At 39.1% G+C, this 20,916-nt stretch overlaps 1 protein-coding gene across 1 annotated transcript in view; it reads right to left on the bottom strand.

Annotated features, from left to right (window-relative positions):
- The window catches only part of LOC128805024 (sodium channel protein type 5 subunit alpha-like), a 32,508-nt gene extending 11,954 nt beyond the window's left edge, over window positions 1-20,554 (bottom strand). The window contains exons 1-16 of the mRNA XM_053973451.1: window positions 20,300-20,554; window positions 19,169-19,287; window positions 17,017-17,121; window positions 15,308-15,436; window positions 14,438-14,529; window positions 13,520-13,723; window positions 10,897-10,954; window positions 10,082-10,223; window positions 9,436-9,633; window positions 8,196-8,372; window positions 7,255-7,656; window positions 5,994-6,123; window positions 3,957-4,195; window positions 3,413-3,613; window positions 2,298-2,651; window positions 217-654 (exon numbers count right to left, since the gene is read on the bottom strand). Coding sequence (XP_053829426.1) covers window positions 217-654; window positions 2,298-2,651; window positions 3,413-3,613; window positions 3,957-4,195; window positions 5,994-6,123; window positions 7,255-7,656; window positions 8,196-8,372; window positions 9,436-9,633; window positions 10,082-10,223; window positions 10,897-10,954; window positions 13,520-13,723; window positions 14,438-14,529; window positions 15,308-15,436; window positions 17,017-17,121; window positions 19,169-19,287; window positions 20,300-20,554 — 3,243 coding nt within the window. The remainder of the gene's footprint in view (window positions 1-216; window positions 655-2,297; window positions 2,652-3,412; window positions 3,614-3,956; window positions 4,196-5,993; window positions 6,124-7,254; window positions 7,657-8,195; window positions 8,373-9,435; window positions 9,634-10,081; window positions 10,224-10,896; window positions 10,955-13,519; window positions 13,724-14,437; window positions 14,530-15,307; window positions 15,437-17,016; window positions 17,122-19,168; window positions 19,288-20,299) is intronic.
- Window positions 20,555-20,916: the final 362 nt, after the last annotated feature.

Raw genomic sequence — 20,916 nt, 5'->3', positions numbered from 1 at the left:
ATGAAAGAATCTTGATTTTAAAAGGCTCCAAAAGATGATTTACCCTTGCTGTAAATATTTTTACATTTGGTTCTAGTTCAGAACTTTGTAACTCTCTGGAAATGGACCAACATCTCCCACCCTGTTCTGCTAGAGACTCTTCTCCCGCACATCCCTCCCTCCTTTCACCTCTCTCCACAATTCCACTGTTCCAACACAAATTAAGAGATCCATTACCTGTTTGCTGCATTCTGTGTCAGTAAATGTGCTCAGTTTATCATCATCTTCGAAACCCTCACTTGTATTCTCTGCCTCAGCAATAGGGACACAAACAAATATGTTGGGGTTTCTAACAAAATCTTCAAGACCTGGGCATTTGTCTCTGTTTTTCTCAATCCATTCATTATTGTAATTCTCTTTACAACTTTTTGGCTCTTCACTCTTGAGCCCAAGTGAGTTCTGTGCAGTCAATTTGATTTTCTTCTTGTGCACTTTCTTTATATGCCTGAGCTTCCTACAGCAGGTGTCCCAGGTCACGCTCTTGACAAAGCGGAATCCCTTGCGGATCCGAGCGAAGGCAATCCGAAGATTGTTCATCTCTCCATCATCCTCTGTTGTCTGGAGACTGTCAGCACTAAAAGAACTCAGCAGCAGTGCAATGAAAAGGTTGAGAACCTGAAAGCAATTGAAATAATAATAATAATAATAAAAAAGTTAAAGTCTGGAGACTAGCATTTGAAAATTTGAATTCTAACTCTGAAGAGCACAGATGCTACCAAAGTTCAGTCTCTCCTGAGCAAACCAAAACCAGGTGATAAGGAAAGGTGGTTGATTACATCAACTACTCTATCAGAAATTTCAATGTTCCCATTCCTCTCTTCTCAAAAAATGTAATTTAAACTACAAGAGAAAACAGAGCTGTGTGCCAAATGCATTATTTGGTGAAAGCAACTTTTCAAAGGTTAAAGCAGCAACAGCGACTCACATCCTGTCAGTTTAATAATTCTATCTTCATTCTTCAAATTAGACTTAAATCAGGCCTCTGTAGAGTTATTTCCAAAATTCTGTGAGATCAGATTCAGGCCCAGAAATTTCCTCAAATCTGCCACATTATCACAAAAATCGAAACCAAGAGAAGCTCAAATTTCTCATTTATAAGTACCTTGAAATAAAGGAATTTTTAAACCTCCATTTGTTTTTTGTTTGTTTGCTTTTAAGGGAATATGAGAATTTAGTTTTTTCACTAGTATTTTGGTTACTAAGGGGATCTGTGTATCTTAATTTTTGTCATGGCAGAACTGGGCAAATAACACCCCTGAGCCATCCAAGGACCTCAGGCAATGGAGAATATCAGCTCTCCAGAGATCAATTCATCCCATCTGTCTTATTCCAGCCTAAAGTCAATAACTAAATCTCAGTACTTCTCTCTGCTTCCTTGGACCATAAGAAAGCCTGGACAAAAAGTGGGAGCTAAACACTTCATTGCTTGACAGTTAACATGATGTGATATAAATCTCACTCACAGCATTTCATCACTGACATCAATCATTGCGGTGTGGAACAGACAGGACATTAAATACATATTCAGGATTCAGCCACAGAGCAGAGATTTCCCATAAAGGTCTGCCTAGAGTTAAATATGTTCAAATATTTTTTGCAATTAAGAGAAGCTTGGCATGTGAATGAAGGAACAAAGTTACTAAAAGAAGATATTTATGATTTGGGCATCAAGAAGGGACAGCTCAGGACCAAGGAAGGCAGGCTGTCCCTTGTGTCCCAGCATAGTGTGTTGAGGCTGTGTAGGTTTTGCCATTGCAAGATCTTGGATATAAATGTACTTTGAGATGCCTAAAAATAGTCCTGATTTCTGTGGTAGCACTGTAGATTCTGCCATTTGCTGATAAAGAATTCAGTACTCGTATGAGGTCTTAATAAAATAAAAAAAATTGATTTAGAGAGGGACTTAAGCACTTGGCCTAATTAATTCAAGCAGGTAAGCCATAAGCCTCACTGATTATTTACATCCAAATCCCAAGATGCAGAGGAGCATACCTGCCTGTAGTGTATTTACTGCAAAAGTATTTTTTGTCACATTGCCACATGAAAAGGTCAAGTGATGCTGCGTGCAAAGCTCACAAAAATGGGAAAATACAGACCACGGCCCAAAGGTGAAAGGAAAAAGAGGATTTCACAGACTATACCATACATGGGTAACTTTTCCACCTGTTTTTTGGGAAGCTACCTTTTGTTGTCAGAACAGCCATTAACTGGAGTCCACCACAGACAGGATGAAGAGAAGAACACATTGTGAAACTTACCACTAAATTTCCTATCACCATGACCAGCAGAAAGACAACAAGACACAGTGATGGTTCAGCAACCACCATGCAGTCCCACATGGTCTCAATCCATTCTCCACACAGAATTCGGAAAATGACGAGGAATGAATGGAAAAAGTCCTTCATGTGCCAGCGTGGGTTGCAGTCTTTGCTTATTTTAGTGCAGTTGAACGCATAACTTCTCCCAAAAAGTTGCACCCCTACTATAGCAAAAATGAAAATGATGATTGCCAGGACGAGGGTCAGATTACTCAGTGCTCCCAGGGAGTTACAAATTATTTTAATTAGAGTGTTTAAAGTTGGCCAGGACTTTGCCAGTTTGAAGACCCTCAGCTGCGTAGCAACATAAAACATAGTGTTAGACATCGGTAGAGAGAACTCATCTTTGCACCATGCAAATCCTACAACAATCAAATTACTGATATTCTGAACTAATCCAGCAATGCAACATTTGTGGCACATTAATACTTTTAAAAAAGTATTTATAGATTTTTTTTTTTCTTTTGACTGGGCAACACTGCAAACATAAACTAATCACCTCGTAAAGGACCAAACTAACTTGAGACCCTGATAAATGCAGGCAGCTGTCCATGCAATTCTCTTGGTGTAGATTATGATGCCTAATTTACATGCAAAACAAAGGACCAAAAGCTCAGGGACTGCTGCTGTAGCACTATGAAAAGAGTCTATATTTTGATAAAGCAATTTAAATCAGCCTCCAGTATATGAAGTGGATACCTTAACATAATTTCACATCTCTCTTTAAATATTGTTTATTTCTGTTTGCACTCCGTCACTTTTTTCCTAATTTCCTGTGCTAGTTTTTAATTGTTTGTGTCAGTTTTATAACATGTCCAGTCTGAAATATTTTTTCTTTTGAATATTTCTCAGTGAATCCAAAAGAAATATACTTCTTAAACTCTGACTCTAACATCACAAGGAGGAGTTTGAGTGTGTTTCTTAAAGCCAAGATGAGGTAGTAAAAATAATTGGGGTAAAAAAAAAAATCATTTCTTGCCTCCTAACTGCAGAAGTATTCTCTATTAAATTCACAAGATAAAGTTTCATACAACTGAGCATGCGTGAAGCATTACCAGTCTGAAGGATCGTAAAACTGACAGGGTTCCTCCTTTTCTCCTTTCTTTCTTGCTTTTGTGTCTGGGGAAACTCAGTTCAATTAAACTCAGTGTGACAATGACACTGTCAAAAATATTCCAGGGCTGCTGAAAATAGTAATAGGGATCTAGAGCGATGATTTTTAAGATCATTTCTGCAGTGAAGATTCCTGTAAAAACCTGTGACAAGGAAACAGTAGCATCAGCCTGAAAGTAGCCATGAATTTATCTTATCTCTAGGTCATTTCCCCTCAAATAACATTCATAGACAGGTTAATAAAACCCATATTCATGAAGTCCTAATGCACTTTCAATTAAAATGGGAGGATTGTTTTCTGCATTCTCAGGAGCATGACAAAGTGCATAAAAATATCTGGGAATTGTCTGTGTTAGAAACAAAGTTTATAAATGCAGGGTCTGCTAATTTTTAATTTTTATGGTCACTTTTTTTGTTTCAAGTGAAAACACACATCAACCAATTAATTAATTCTATAAAAACCCACATAGCTGAGAATTTGCTTACCAAGTTTCCTATTTTAAGCATGAATTTAAAAGTAGGTGACATATTATTGTGCTCCAGTGCCATGAACAAAGTGTTCATCACAATGCAAACCGTAATGGAGAGTTCAAAAAAAGGATCCTTTATGAAAGCAGCCACTTTTTCCTTGATTCTCAACCAAAGTGGGCAACAGTCCCAAATTAGATACTTTAAAGCCAATTTCTTCAGGCGTGGTGGGCATTTCTGCTGAGCTTCTTCATGTTCTAAATGAAAAAGAAAATCCTTCTATCATTAGTTATCAAGATTAGTTATCTGAGCAAGATGGTGAAATAACAACTTCAAGCATTCAAAAGACCAGAGAAGAAAAAGGAAATCTCTCATCTCTCACAGAGCCTCCTTGCAATTTTTACCATCCATGTGCTTCTTACATCAGCTGATAAACACGAAAATAAAAATCCAGAGAAAATGCCAAATTCTTTTGTGAGCACCTCCTTCAAAAGCCTTTGGAAAGGGTTTTATTTGTCTCAGACTGGTCCTTCAACCATCTGGCAATGCAGATATTTGTGATGCAGGGGCCTCACCACAACTTCTCATGATCTTGCAGGACAACAGAGCAGCTGCAGCACTTCCCACCTTGTCCTCACATGGGTGAGGGACAACGGCTGTTTCACACCCAACAACTTTTTGTCTTCCTTGACCCTCAAGGCAGTTTAAAGAATGGACATGGGAATTCTGACTCTGGCAAGTCCAAATTGCCTGAAATTTGGCCTTTTCTATGGGAAAGGCCACACCCACCATTTCCCAGCTGATGCAAGTTCAACACATCCCCATTTTCCTCAAGTAGAACTTGAGACAGAAGCTGTTTTGTCTTTGTCATTTTCATCTTTTTAATCAAATCTAAATCTCATAGCTTTTCTTTCTTCACCATTAATATTAATCAGCCCTTCAAAATACTTTTGACCCAGCTTAAGTCCTGTGCAAATTCCTTGACTAACTGGAACTAGCTTTAAATACAAGCACAGTAGGAATTACTCATCTGGTTTTCAGGGACCTGGAAGCTTTTCAGAAATAGATGAGCTGGGTCTGACTCACATCCTTTTCTTAATTGGACCTATCCTTATTTCTTCCCTCTGTTTAATTTTCATTTCTTCTCCCCCAGGCTCAATACCTACATCTGCACCCTGCACCACTTATTCCAGAGTGATCACTTTGACTCAATCCTCACTCCAGGTCTAGCTCTTGTCTTCCTCTAGAGCTACAAGTCCTGTCCTACTCCAGCTCACAGCTGAAACTGCAACAAAACCCAGATCTTTGATGAATTACACTGCAATACAAAGCTCAACCGGATGTGTTGCAACTGGGATTCTCCCAGGAAAAAAATCTTTTAAAAAATTAAGAAAAGGGACCTTCCTGCCACAGGTACCCTCCTATTCAATTCCATACTTGTGGTCCAAGAACTGGTAGTAGAGCTCCTCAAAAGGGCCAAAAGAAAACAAAAGTTCCTCATCCTGAATAACTTGGACTGAAATTTTTCAGCAAGATCTGCAACAAAACTATCAGTCATCAAAATCATTGTCACTGATTAACTCCCACCAAAAATTCTCATGGGAAGGTAAATTAAAGGAATAAAATTTTAAAGTTAAGTATTCAATATCCAAGAATTGCCACAACTAATTTAACTTGCATAATCTTATTAATTGTTGAATTTTGTATGTTTGTGAATCCTCTGAATTCTGCCACTGACACAACAGAAATCAGAGGATCAGGAGGAGAAAAGTGTCCCAATCCTGTAGGTCAGATGATCAGAAATATCTTCCATCCACTCTCACCCCAACCCCCTTCACTTTCTGTCCTACACAACGAGCTTTTACAATAAGCAAAGAACATGTTCCAGTACAGAGAGACTGTGTAACACCTTTTTTTTCAAAAAGAAGTCCAAATTAACAATGAAATTCCTAACGACACGCCCACAAATCTCTGCTAACCTTTAAGAAATATGTTTTGTTCTTTCATGGCAGCATAACTTTAGGGTTGAAATAAACTTAATGAGGAACCACTTACCCTCCAAGACACTGGTAATTATGCTGACTACACTTGCTGCCCTTTGTCTCTGAAGAGCCTCATTAAAGTACTCCGCTGACAGATGAGGAGGTAAATGCATCATGCTGCTCTCATCATGCACAGCTGGCTGCTCAGGGAAGTAAACACGATTAGGGAGATACCACGGGAGTGAAATGAGCAAGGATGTGATGATGATGGGTAACTGTGAGAGTTAACAGGAACAGTGACAGGCAGCCAAATAAATGTACATTTTTACAAGATGTAATAGATGCTGAGATTGAAGGTCCTACTCTGTTATGGGGCTGCAGTGCATGGATCCTGCAAGCACGTAACACAGGGCAAGCACAGCCTTGGAAATGAGTGTATGAGGGGAAACAGGCCTAGGAATTATTCAAGAAACTAATGGAATAGGAGAGAGGTGAAGGATAAATAGGGGAAATTGGGGAACTTACAGGCAAAGCTGCTGCATGATGCAAAAGGGGCTATGAACAAAAAAAAAAAAAAAATCATGGGTATTATTCAAAATTACACCTCTGAGCAGCATTTAGGATGAAAAGGGTGACTTGTAATTTCAGCACTAGGAACCTTTCAAACTTTTGTTTGCACTAACTAATTGTTAGTGCAATTAATGAATAGCAGAAACATAAGGTTTAAAACAGGAAGGCCAAAATCTAATTTTCAGGAAGGATCAGACTATTAAAAACCTGTTTCTACAGACAACTGAAAAATTCCCACATCAGCATGCTTGAGAGTTGCCCTGATTTTTAAAAGTGTTAAGTTTTCTTTTATAGTTCTTTTGAAAGTTTTATAGTTCTCATAAAACTTATTCAGCCTTCTGATCTGTTTGCATATTTCTACTAGAGTACTCATGCACTGTTCATGTAAATAATGATTGTTTTGCTTCTTCTTTGTGGGGAGAGAGAATTAATAGACTGTTGGTTTGACCAGTGTGGTTGGAGAGGTGGTAATTCCATCCTCCAATCTATGGTCACCTCTAGAATTCTATAAATACAAGATGTTCGAATAAAACTTTCTCTTTTTTCTCCTTTAAACTTACCAAGCGTCTGAGTACTCACTTTGTGTCCAAGAGCGACACTCGAGTTCACATCACTGTTTGCCATTAAGGTGAAACTCTTAAAACAACAACACTAACAACAAAAAAAAAAAAAAAAAACAAAAAAAAAAACAAAAACCCAACCCTGCCACTGATTGATAAACCACAGTATAAAGCATATATTTTAAATATTATATTTTTCCTTACCAGATCCCCCTTTCCCGCATCTTCCATGACTGGTGGGAGCGCGGCTCCTTCAGAGGACACGGGATCTTGGCTGTGCACCCTGCTGCTCCCTCCTGCCAGCCCCGAGCCCACCCCGAGGTGGTCACCCAGGTTGCTCCCCTCGCTGCTCCGCGCACAGTTCGGGGTGGCGGGGTGGGAGCTGTGGCCCCGTTGGCTCTGCAGGCTGGGGCGCCTTCCCACCTGCGCTCCCGACAGGGACCGGCAGCGGGGTTTGCGTCCCCCGGCGCCCGGGGTGTCCTCGGCACCGAGGTCCGCTCTGGAGTCCACCTCCACGGCGGGGATTTGGAAGTTGAAGACGCTGCCGTGGCTCAGCCGGCGCTTGGCCTGGCTGGAGCTGGCGCCGTACGCCAGGCCCAGGAGAGGCTGGGAGCCCAGGAAAAGCAAAACAGAGAGAACAGCGTAACATCACAGAGGGAGTCTGGGGAAGCTCTAAATTATTAGAGCTTCGTAGCGTCTGCTACCAACCACTGCAAGTCCAAAGCTCCTATTTGATTTAGATTTTTCGGGAAGGATTATGTTTAGATTGTCAGTGGCAGATAATAAAACTTTATGAGCTGTACCAGCTGTTTTTGAGATAAGCTTTATACTTACATTTTAAGTATGAAATTTTTCACAGAGAATGATGGTATAAAAGCTAAGTGCCGATAGTCATTCACATTTTTTTTCTCTTTGTTATAGAAAATTTATTTAACTATTTTAACTTTGCTTTCATCCTTCATTTATAACACTTGCTTTTCAAATTAATTTTTTGATCTAATTCTTCTTTATCCCAACATTTGTTTATTTTAAAGATTTAAGAGTAATCTGTGTTTGTAATGGGATTTTGTTTATGCTTTCAAGCCATTAATTATAAATTAAAATTAGAAGAGCTGTAAGGATCTCAGATTCAGATAATAGATTACCAACTTTCGTTGACTGTCTGGGAGCTGTGACTTGGGAAGTTCTTCTTCATTTTCTTCTCTCCCCAGTGACTTATTTCTCTTTTCCCTATTGCTCCTTTCTTTGATTTCTTTGGGTGACAGAGAAGAGGCTTCAAAGGAGCTAAGTGACAGGATATCAATCCCTTTAATACCCAGTGACTGAAATTAAAAAAAAAAAAAAAAATGGATGATATTTTTGCTGGGTGCTTTGAGTAAAAGCAGAAAGAAAACACTTCTGTGCTCTATATTATTATTTCCTGATAACAATTTGTGTTTCACAAAACTCACTAAAAATCTTCAAATATATAATAATGCTAAATGAAAGAGGAGAGAATTTCCCCAACATATGGAGCACTGAACAATTTGCTATTTGCAGTGTGTTATATGATTACAAGTACTGGGCCTGCCAGAAGCAAAATAATCACATTATAGCTCCTACTCCTCCATATGGCAAATTTGCTTACAATAAAAATACTCAGTTTGAAAATAATGCAGTAGAATATATTCTTTCCCCAAAATAAATGTTCAAACCATAATAAAAGTCCTTCTTTTCATTGGGGATCCTTGGGACTATATTCACAGTGTGGATGATTTTCCTTCCAATGCTGAATTTAGGGTGATATTTTTAAAGCACGGGAGTATCTTGTTCCAGAAGCTTTTATGCTATTTAAGTTACCAAGAGACTTTTCATTCAACTACAATAGGTTTTGGCTCAGATGTTAATGCAGCAGAATTACTGTGAGTTTCTTTGCTCAGCAGCCCAAATGACAAAATCGAATAAAAAAAGAATTAAAAAAAAAAAACAACTAAACTTTCTTTTGGAAGCTGCTGGTTGATGGAATTTTATGTTTTCCCAATTTAAGAATACTGCTTTTCTTAAAGTAACATCAACCTTTAATGTTTTTTATCCAGAATAACAGTCATTGTTTCCCAGGAAACATACACAGCTGAACAAGGAGCTGTTCTGCAGCTCCAGGAATCACTAATTTCAATAAGCTATCACTTGCTCCTATTTCCATGAATGTTTTTTCTATACAGATGTACACAGGGAGTGATGCTTTATCTTATGTCTGGATGGGGCTCTGAGCAACCTGGTCTAGTGGAAGGTGTCCCTGGCATGGCAGGGGCTTGGAATGAGATTATCTTTAAGGTCCCTTCCAACCTAAACCTGACCAAAAATAGAACAGTGAGACAAACACTTGGAAGTGAATAATTTACCTACCTCTTGCTCCTTCTGCAGTAATTCCATAGCTTCCCGAAATTTCCTTTCCTTTGCCTCGGTTTCAGCAATGGTGGCCTTGTTCTGGTCCTCATATGCCATTGTTACTACAGCCAGAATCAAGTTGACTAGATAAAATGAGCCCAGAAAGATGACCATCATGAAGAAGACTACATACACCTTCCCAGAAGCTCTGAGGGTCTGCAAGCAACACACCCCAGAGATAAACATTACCACAAAAAATACCAGGTAGGCTTTCAATGTGTCTCTGAAATTCTTTAAAAGCACTGAGCTTCCTAGACACAATGCTTCAGGAAGCTTAAATGGAATTATACATTTCTTTGCTATTCTTCCCTGTCTTTCTTCCTCCTCTGATACCCTCACATTGTAAATGCCATGAAGACAATGGAGGAGGCATTTTTACATTTTTGAAGGACAGTACAGAACCCTTTTAGGACTTTTTTTCCAAGAGCAGGGCGAAAGGGCTGGGAAGCACTTCAGCATCCCTTTCCTAGGAGTCACAGGCAGAAGGGAAGACATGGGCTTGATGACTTGCAGCTTTTGCTTTTATTTGAGGTTTCTTGTCCTCTCTACATATTTCTGCTTCAACTAATGAAGATCAGCTCTGAGCCATGCACAAAACTGGTACCTGTTGGTACAGACGCTCCCAGTAGTCCTGGGTCATCAGGCGGAATAAGGAAAGAAAAGCCCAGCCAAATGTATCAAAGCTGGTGAAACCATAGTCAGGATTTGGCCCAATTTTACAGCATTTATAGCCAGGAGGACAGTCCCTAGAATTAATAACAAAAAGTGGAGCTCTTGTAAATGTGCGGATTTCAAGGAAAACTTCAGCTTGATGTAAGAGTTCCGATTATGTTTCAGCACTGCAGTCCGTTAGAGTGCAAAACAATTTTCTGCTCCAGGTAGTATTGGCTGGAAGGAGGGATGGAAAAAGCAGCACCCACAATCCAGAAGCAAAGGAAAAAGACAGGCTGGAGTAGATCACCATCCCAGGACAGCCCCCTCATCACCAATCCTCATCCCCTACCCCTCACTGCAAAGCAGCCACATCTCCCTCCTTGCCCAAACCTGCCCTCCAAAATTCGTGTTTTGTTTTTCCAGTTTAAGGCTCATGAGCCTTCACAGAGAGGAGCGTCTGTTCTGTGATATGACCCAGATCTTTCACATTTTCAGTTCTCTCATACATCCATGGGAAAAAGGAATACAACACTTCAGGAAAGTCTAAAAGACTAACTAGATCTGAATAAGCCAGCTGCAGGTTCATACTTCATTCCCTACATGACTTAAACTTTCTGACTGTTTGCTATACTTTGTTTTCTGTGTTCCTGTTTCTGCATTCAAGGAAAGCTTGGAATTTCTGCTTTTGTCTCGCATGACTGAGCAAATATAGGAGCACTGAGGCAGAGAAAACTTCCAAGGAAGAAATAATCTTAAGTCACTCACCCAGCACCCGGACCACACAGCAAAATATCCACAGTACCATTTTTCCTAGCAAAGTCATCTATTAAAAAAAAAAAAAAAAGGGAAAAAAATTAAACCCAGAGCACTTTCTACACTTTCTAACCTGAATCCTCTATCATTTAATATTAGTAGTGATGAGTAACCAGTGACCTGTAAGAGCAAGTGCACAGGTTTCCCATGCTCACATTAAGTGCACCAGATTGCAGGATGCCCTGGCCTCATTTATAAACATGCATATGTGTGTGCATGAATTTCAGACTGAAGGCAGTCCTTCTGAAGAATTTTTACAGTTATTATCACTTTGGCTACATCTGTATAAAGGAAATGAAGAATTGGAAGACATAGGCTCAAATGCAGTCACAGAAGCCCAGAGTGGTTTGGGTTGGAAGGGACTGCAAAGCTCATCTCATTCCAAACCCTGCCATGGACACCTTGCACTATCCCAGGTTGCTCCAAGCCCCATCCAGCCCAGCCTTGGACACTTCCAGGGATCCAGGGGCAGCCACAGCTTCTCTGGGCAACCTGTGCCAGGGTCTCACCACTCTCTGAATAAAGAATTTCTCCCTAACATCTAATAGAAATGCTAAAACAATGCAATATTTGGTAAATGTTGACAGAAGCTGGCAGATTTCTGGCCCATAGCAATTACCCCTCTCCAAGAATGTGTGCAAAAGTTGCTAGGAGTAGAATAGATCAGTTCAGTTTCCAGTGAGCAATAAAAAAGTCCAGTTCTGAGGGGGAAGAAAGAGTATTTGATTGTGTGAATATCCACCACTACTGAGCCCAACAGCAGCTCCTAATCCTGCTCAGCTGAGAAATGCAGATTTTTCCATTAGGATGCTGGAGCTGTGCCCTTTTTGAACTCTTCCCCTATTTCTCTTAGCATTATCTCTGTTATCAGCAGAATCAAATAAAAGCTCTAGCTAATAGCTAATTATCTCCATTAAGGTGTGGATTTATTATCCCAGATGTAAAGGAGGTCTCACATCTCCCTGGTGCTTCTCAAACCTCTCCTGTGCTCATCAGATAAGTCAGCATGATTCAGAGCCACCAGGAGCCTTTGATATCAGCTCTGCCATACCATGTAAATACCCCATAAAGGAATGAATCCCTATCTGGGCTACTTTCCACTGGAATTTTGCTCAGCTCCACTCCTGCAAACTGAAATAAAGAAAAGGTTTTTTAAGAAGATTCAGTGGTTGAATTTCAGGGAATCATAATAAAATATAGCTCTCCATGTGGGAGATGGGAACTTCCCACAAAATCAGGAAGAAAGCAGTCCATAAAATATATAAAAATAGTTTTATAGAAAACTGGGCTTATAGGGCTGTACATCCTAAATCCTATTAAAAAGTCATCTACCAAGCATTAAACCTGTCTGGGCTCTCCCATTCCTTTTGGCATAGGATTTTCACAAAAGTTGTGGAGCAACACAGATTTTATATTTCTCGAGCTCTGTTTTCTCCACACCATTGCCTTTATACAGCTTCAATGTTCTGCATATACTAAAGTACAGATCCTTTTGCTTTTTGTTCTTCAGCACAGAAAATTAGCATTTTTAGCCCAGCTTTGTCTCATCCATGACCTCTGCTATGGTATTCTTGTCACTGATTGATTCCTTTTCAAGTTTGCTTTCAATTATGGCTTTTACAGTTTCTGTACATGTAAATTACTTGCTTCTTATGTGTGGTCTTTTGGTAGGAACAAGGAAAAAAAAAAAAAAAGGTTTTCCTCAAAAATCTTTTCTACACTTTCTTCCCCTGGCTGGTGAAATTACTGAAAAAGTCCTGTCTGAACAAGTCTCCCACATAGAGTGTGGACAAACAGCAGTTCTGGGTGACTTTTCATGTATTTCATGGGTTCCCCTGGGAAAATTCTTCTCTCCCTGTGCAACTGCTGCTATGTCTGAATTCACTGGGAGAGATTTCCTTCAGTGATTAAGCTTTCTCCATATTTCTGGCACAGACATTGATTATTCTGAGTCTGTTTTTTTCATATATATTGAGTCTTCTCCTTTAACACAAGGCTTTGCTTTGCTATTCTGAATTGCATCTTAAAATTGTTCCACTGAGAATGCTTTGATGCATTTTCAGATCTCTGCTCCACAGTTCCATCACCAGCCTCAGCCAAGGTGTAAACATGAAACATATGTATTGTATATATCTCATATAAGACATAAAATAAGATATATTTGGTGTCAAGAAGTAAGTAATTTGCCTTTTAAAAAAATTCCTCTGTTTTAAGTTGAGGAGCAGTTCTCACTGAGCAGGAAAATGAAGATGCATGGGCTCTTCAGCCTGTAGTAAAAAGTGAACTTTGGGGAATTACAACAGAGAACGAGCTAATGCATGTTTCAATTATTGTCTTATCATTCAGGGAAACAGATCTGGATGTTACTGGAAAATTTGGGAGTGCTTTTTCTTATAATGAGGGGAAGGAGTGCATTCCTGGATGCCTGCAAGCTGCTTTGGCAATCAGAAGGCCATTTTCAGGTAGTTACTCATCAAAACATCAATCAAAACACCCTAATTGACAGCAGTGGTTATACACGTGTGCATAGGTGTCTAAAGCATCATCTAAAGAAGAACTAAGGAGAAAAAATTACCTGAATCATTAAGAAACTTTTCATAACTTTCCCATGTTTTATTACAAGGCTCTGTAGTGTTCCTGATACACTTTTGCCTGAGATTGCCCTTAAAAAGCTGGAGGCCTATGAGGGCAAAAACACTGAGGCAGAAAACAGTCAGGATCATCACATCAGCAAGTTTCTTAACAGACTGGATAAGGGCCCCTACAATGATCTTGAGCCCTAAAAAGACAATATAAAAAGGAAAAACAGGATGAAAAACTGAGATTCAAATATAATACTTGATTAGAATTAAAACAATGTATAAAAGCCAAAGTATAAGAATTACAGGATATGTGGCAAATATATTTGCAATACAAGTATATTTAGGATGATAGTGACTAATATGAGAGAAATACTTTTTCCTCCTTTCATTGACCCTACAATTTTTAGAGGTTCCTTTAATCTCTGAAAAATATTCATGCAAAGGTGATGAACCAGAGATAATCTAGTTTTCTTTATCCATGAAAAGTAATATGCATAATTTAAATTGTACTTCCAACACCTGTAATTTGTGAAGATAATATCCAATCTGAACCTCTCCTGGCATGGATTGATGATGTAAAATCATTAGTGGTAAAGACCCTTCAATATCCAGAATTATTTCTGCGGAACCATAACACACACATCAGCTAAAAGCACATTCTGTAAAACTGACATTATAAACCCTGAGCAGTATCTTTAAAAGCATAATGAAAACAAATTGTATTCAGTATTCTAACACCTGATTCATTCTGACTGGGACAGATGAACTGAGACACCTTTTGTGTGCACAAATTCAGCTGTGTCTGCAACTTGTGAAAGATACAGGGGAAAAAAAAAAAGGCAAAAGCCAACATTTTGAATGAAGCAAAGAATGTAAGGAGGAGAAAGTACTCAGCAAGTAAGATTTCTTACCTGGGACTATAGAAATGGTTTTTAAAGCCCTGAGAACCCTGAAAGTCCGGAGGACTGACACACTCCCCAAGTCACTAAATGCTCCCACATACCTGTAAAGAGCAGATGTGAAATACCAAGTGGTTGAACAGAGTTAACAGGGCAGTTATTTACAGTGGTCATTGCTGGATGTCAATCTTTCCAAGTGTATTTTAAGCATTGAAAAGCAACAAAAAGCTACATATCAAGGATTTGTCTGAAAACTTATAAAATAGAAATGCATTTCTTCATTATTAGAGTTTCCCTCTGAGGTGGCTCCTGGCTTGTGCACAGCTTGTGAGCATCTTTAAACATCATTAATTTAAAATACAAAAGTACCACTCAATATTATGAATTTACAAATGCTGGCTGAGCTGTTTTGATCTTCCTTCTGTAGCTGCATTTAACCAGTATATAGAAGCTTGCTAATTACCAGAAAATCAGGATTTAAGTACGATTTTTGGAGATGGAGCCGTAATTTAATCCACTATCCTGGTGTCTATACCCATCACCCTAACTGCAAAATTATACTTTCACTCATGGGGTCAGCAAGCCTGTATTTATACCCAGCTCTTACATTTCACCAGTCTAAACACATCCATTCACATATACCCACCACTGGGAATATCTTGCTCTGCACAGCTCTAGTCCCTCCTTGAAGGACTAAAACATTATTGTAATACAGTTGAGTGCTAAACGAGGGGAAAAGTCAATGTTCTAGGTGGTTACAGGTGCAATTAGGAGCCATGGGTTGGTTTTTAAACCACAGACAGCCTTTTGCACCACAGCAATGAGAATTTCTAGCACAGAGAGAGGAGGCAGGTAATCCATATTTTATTTGTTCCCACTTACGCCATGACGATAACGGTGAAATCCAACCAGTTCCAGGGATCCCGAAGGAAAGTGAATTCATTTAGACAGAATCCTGTTGCCAATATTTTTATCAATGATTCAAAAGTGTAAATGCCAGTGAAAGTAAATCTAAGGAGGAAGAGAAGAGCCAAAGGGAAAGAGCAGTGTTAGCACTCAACAGAAGAGGCACGGTCAGACTATTTAATGTCTGGGCCAGCAAAGTGAGACACTGCTGGAGAGAACTAAGATTTCTGCTGGATTTCAGTGTATTCCATATTATCTGGTTCACATGGAGCTGGAGACAGTAGCTGCCTGCAACCTGGACATGGCTATTAATGTGCAACCCATGACACACTTTTTGGCATTCGACAATTTTTTTCCAAATTCTTTCATGTGAGACCCCATAATTTCATAAACACTAAACTCCCAGTTACTTGCTAAAATAAAGAACCAAATTTGTATCTTCCTCCAGTTTCAAGTGGCCAAGAGAACGTGTGATATGTTGTGTTATTTCCTTTGGGCACACAGCAACCATTTCTGTGTAGAATATTTAAAACACTTAGAGGAATACAAGAGTAGAGGATTTTCAATTTAAGATGGCAATTATTCTTATTAATGGAAAATTATCAGTAAAAGCTCTTCTGGACTTAACTGAGTGCACTTATAATTTCAAAGAGGCAGCAATATCCCTACAGAATTCAAAAGGCTTTCATTTGGTAGTCAGCAAATGCACTAAGAAATTATATGGATGTAATGCTTCCCTTTTTATTTGGAAAGAAGTATTCTGAAATTATTCTTGAAATGCATTTGAATGGTAGCTGATGTCAACAGCAGATAGAACTCTGATCCAGCCTTTAACTCTCTCAAAGGTAGAGAAGAACCTCAGCATCTTCTGGTCTTTTAAGACCATGCACAGTCTTGTTCCTGCTTGCATGAGAGTTTGCCATTCCAAGCTGCTTCAGTGTCATTTAACATGATATAGTAAAAAATACTTTTAAACCTGTTTTTAATACTAAGTATTTGGGAATCTTCTCCTTTGTGTTAGGTGTTAGAATCATCAGTATTCATATTCTAGCGTTTTGCCAAAGTGAAAAAGTGACAGCTGAAATAGTCTCTAAGAAAACACCAAAACCAACAAACCCAAAACCAAATCAACAAATATGGCATTATACATTTCAAGACTGACTGCAAAACATGGATTTATTGTGATTTAACATTGCAGGTGTTGGCAGCACTGAAGATAAAAGCTTTCCAGTCTAACAGCACTCTGCAAGCCAAGTGCTTCTGACAGAACATTTTATTAGAGCAAAACTCAGCATTTCAATATAATTAGCCAAAATTTTGAAAGACAGCAACTCCCATGTGCTCAATCAGCATCAGTAACAACAGGAAATACATCTTGATAGAGAGCAGATAATTACTGAGTAACTTCAGAAAGTGGGAAAACTGGAGCAGCAGAACAGACATAAAGCCAGTTTAACAGTGGAACTTAATCTGCACTTACTCTCTCCTATAACATCAAAATTATTGCATATTTTGGGCTTAAAGACAAAACTACTTCCTCAAATAAAATCTAAATTTAAAAAACCCCTTAAGACAAGCAACTTTCCTTTCAAATCTCCCACAAATTTTCTTGAGTGAAAGTGGCAAGTCTCAACAACTCAATACATGTACCTAAATAAAAAATATACATACCCACAGATACTTACTCAACATATGTGTTCCATGAAGATGATGAAGACTTAGATGACTCAGTCAGAGCCATGAATACACAATTGGTTATAATGGTGCACATGATAAACCAGGTGAACAATGTAAGTCATGGGAGTGAAGGCAAAGAATATGACATGGATTCAGAAATGTAACTAAATATTGCATCAGTCACTGGCTGATATTATCTGGCTTTTTGTTTAAAGCACATGCAAGAACAACATGCACAGGTATTCACTGATTTTGATCCATGCTAGGTGACAGCACACTACTGCTGTCATTCTGTACTGATTACAGATCTGTTTCTCTAAGCATTTCCAGCCTGGAAAAGGGACTCTCAACCACTTTAGGATTGGGTGGAAGGATGCAATTTTAGTTTCATTTTATGGCATACAAGTTAAACCATTGCCCAAATCACACAGGTAGAACCCAAACCTACCTCTGACCTGGCAAAGCTGTTCTCTTCCAAAGGACAGCACAAAATCTGACAGGGTGATTGCAGGAGTCTCAAACAACTCTAGATCATAGAATCACAGGATATGCTGAGTTTGAAGGGACCCATCAGGATCACCAAGGCCAGCTCCTGGCCCTTTTCAGGATATCCCAAGAGTCACATCATGTGCTTGAGAGTTTTGCTTCAGTGCTGCTTGAGCTCTGTCAGGCTGTGACCACTGTCTTGGGGAGCCTGTTCAGTGCCCAGCCACCCCTGGGTGGAGAACCTTTTCCTGATATCCAACCTAAACCTCCCCTGGCTTGGCTCCAGCTGCTTCCTCGAGTCCTGTCACTTGTCACCAGAGCAAAGAGATCAGGGTCTGCCCCTCCACTGCCCCTCACAAGGAAGTTGAAGACCACAGTGAGTCTCCCCTCAGTCTTCTCCAGGCTGAACAGACCAAATGCCCTCAGCCACTCCTCATGTGGTTTCCCCTCCAGACCATTCACCATCTTCACAGCCCTTCTTTGGATGCTCTCTAATAGATTAATGGGGTTTTAAAATTGTGATGCCCATGTTTAGCCAGCTCTAGGGGCTTCCCAGGTGCTGTCTGGGACCTGCTGGCCCAGAGAACAGGAGCTTGGGCAGCTCCCTCATATGTGGGCACCTAAGCTCAAGCAAATGACTCTGGAACTGGATCTCATGCCTTGTACCACACATGTGGGCAATCCATAGGGTAGAAGAGTATGGAAAAGACATCTTTCCTTGCCATTTTCCATTCTCTCCATCCCCACAAAAAGCAAGTCCTGGCTTTAGCTCTAGGCATGGTCCAGCTGTTAGAAGGAGCTGAGACACTCATGGAAATGCCAATGTCAGCCAGCTTCTGCCCAGAGAAAGCCCCAGATGAGAGGAATGCCTCTTCCAGGGATGTCTGCACGCTGCTGCGATGACAACCTCGAGTTATTGAAGTTACCTCACACCACAGAGCCAGGAGATGGCTAGGAATCTGAAATCCACACAGGGGCATCACAGACTCCACTCTGGGTCTGATTCAGTCTGAAGCCACAGCTCAGGTGTCCTTCCCCAGTGCCAAACTGGAGCAATACACTTGTGATTCCCACCTCCTAAATTTGATATATGAGGTGGGAACGATATTACCTTTATATTCCCAAGGCATTCCCTGCAAAAGCATTTCTGGAAATATTTACTTTCATATACCACATGTATACTTTTTGAATCTCATTTCCCAGAGAAACTAAGTTTACATGGGTTCTTCCTATGTGTTTTCCTGTGTGTGCTTGCCTATCTCAACCTTTTCTCTCAAAACTGGCCAATGGTTGATCAGCTTTGGCACATGAGTTGAATTTAATTCCCACATTTGGGGAAGCAGAAGATGAAAAAGAGGATAGAGATCTTATCAATCTTCTCACTGTAAAAGGCTTCAGAATGAGATACTTGTTTGTGACACATCAAGAAATCAATATCAGAGCTCAAAACACAAATCTGTAGAAAATCAGGCTTAATAAGCCAAATACTCACAAAACTTATTTCTAAATATCACAAGAGCACCAAAACACAAATAATATCTAAGGTGATTAATAATTAGAATCTGTCTGTAGTGAGGAAAAGACCAGACTAAATCAATGCTGTAAAATACAAAAGCACAGGATTATGTAGGGTTTTATAATCAAAAAGAGTGAATAAAACCAATAAAAGGATATGAATGTACTAAAATTTTAATTGCTCTTCTTCGTATTGGATGGAAGGGACTGAAGATCCACAGGGCACGTGTAGCAGTAAATCTGTAGATTGTTTTCTGCTTGTTTAGCACTATGAAAATCTTTTAAAAATAAACAAACAAGAATCTGTCAGCAAGTTGAACATAGAACTTATTTTTGTGCTATATCCTGTTGTGTCAGTCATGACCAAGAGCTGGAATTTCACTTTAGCCTGGTTAAGTGAAAAGGCTGAATAAATTTGCTATCCTTTCATCAGAAACTTTAACTCTCAGGCTGCAAAATATTCCTTAGCACAAACTTCTTTTTTCAACCTTGTGATTTGCAAAGAGCCATGAACAGAACTAATCTTGCTTATGATTATTCTCTTAAAATAGAATGAACCCCTCACTGAGTCAAGATACAGAAGAGATGCAAGGAAGAACTGCAGCCTTTTTCATTATTTGCTATTGTTGACAGTGATCCTCTAGCTCCTAGACTGTAGAAATTAGTTCAGTGTCTAACCTCCTCTCAAGCAAAAAGCATAATTCCCAATGGATTCATTTCCATTTCTCTGTCTGTTATTGAAAATCATATTCTTCAATATGTCACAACTGGAATATGGAGCTTGAGTCAGGAGGTTGTAAGGATTCATCAGCAATCATTTTAAAATAATCTTTATGCTTAAGTATCGTTTATTGTACGTGTAAGTGGAACAAAAGTATTGAGATGGAGTGAAACACATTGTTCAAAACTATGGAATTTACGAAAATGGACAAAATTATGTACAAAATATACAAAATTACTAGAACTCCTAATTATTATAACTTCTTTTTAAACTTCCCTTTTCTTCCTTTATCCAGTTTATTTTTTTGGCTTTAATTCTGATTCAATTCTTAATTGATTTCATATTATTTCATTCTTAAAATTTAAAGTTAAGCTTTTTCAAAAAAGATTACATTACTCAGCTGTGCCAACTGCATGCATTGTTTAACAGAGAAAGGGTTGAGAATTTGTATAAAGCGGTGTAAGCAAAACCCTTTGACAGATTGCCCACAGAAACTTTTGGCAATACAATAAATTAAATTGAATTAAATTAATTAAAAATAAAATCCAAGTGTCTTGGTTGGCTCTAACCTTATGATCTTTGTAGTACGGGTCGAGATCCTCCAGCGGTTCCCCAATGAGCTCTGGAGGAGGATTTCCATAGAGAGCTGGCAACTTCTGGAAAGCTTTTAGATCAAGCTGAGGACGTGGTTTCTCCTCAGGTTTCTGCTCTATGGTATTTTTTTGACAATTCTTTTTGGCAGCAATTCTCTTTTTGATGGCTGCCAAGGATTCCTGAGTGAACCTGCGGAAGTTGTTGGTACCAGGTAGCAAGAATTCAGCCATTTTTCATGCTTCTCTTCCTGTCACTGATTCTGTCCAAACAATAGAAACAAGTGGAAAGGAAGTCAAGTAACTCCAAAACAGGCAAGTTATGGAAATGAAACAACTGTTTGCCCATGCATGGCTAAGAACATCAACTTTCTAAGCCATCAGCTTCTACAGAGAAGGAAAAAAATAAAAGAAGAAAATATGTGATAAATACCTTTTTCAGTGAGATGTCTTCTCAGTATTTTTTTTTAAATTATATGCACAGATAGGATGTGAGCAAACCTCTGCAAACTTAAGAGTATATTTGGAGCACCTCATATAAGATACATATTATCCTAAATGCTCTTGAGCTGCTCAGAAAAAAAACCCTACTCTTC

Source organism: Vidua macroura, chromosome 1, assembly GCF_024509145.1.
Source record: "Vidua macroura isolate BioBank_ID:100142 chromosome 1, ASM2450914v1, whole genome shotgun sequence".
In the NCBI taxonomy this organism is placed as follows: domain Eukaryota; kingdom Metazoa; phylum Chordata; class Aves; order Passeriformes; family Viduidae; genus Vidua; species Vidua macroura.
Note: the sequence above shows the minus strand (reverse complement) of the source record. Positions and strands in the feature narration are given on the sequence as shown.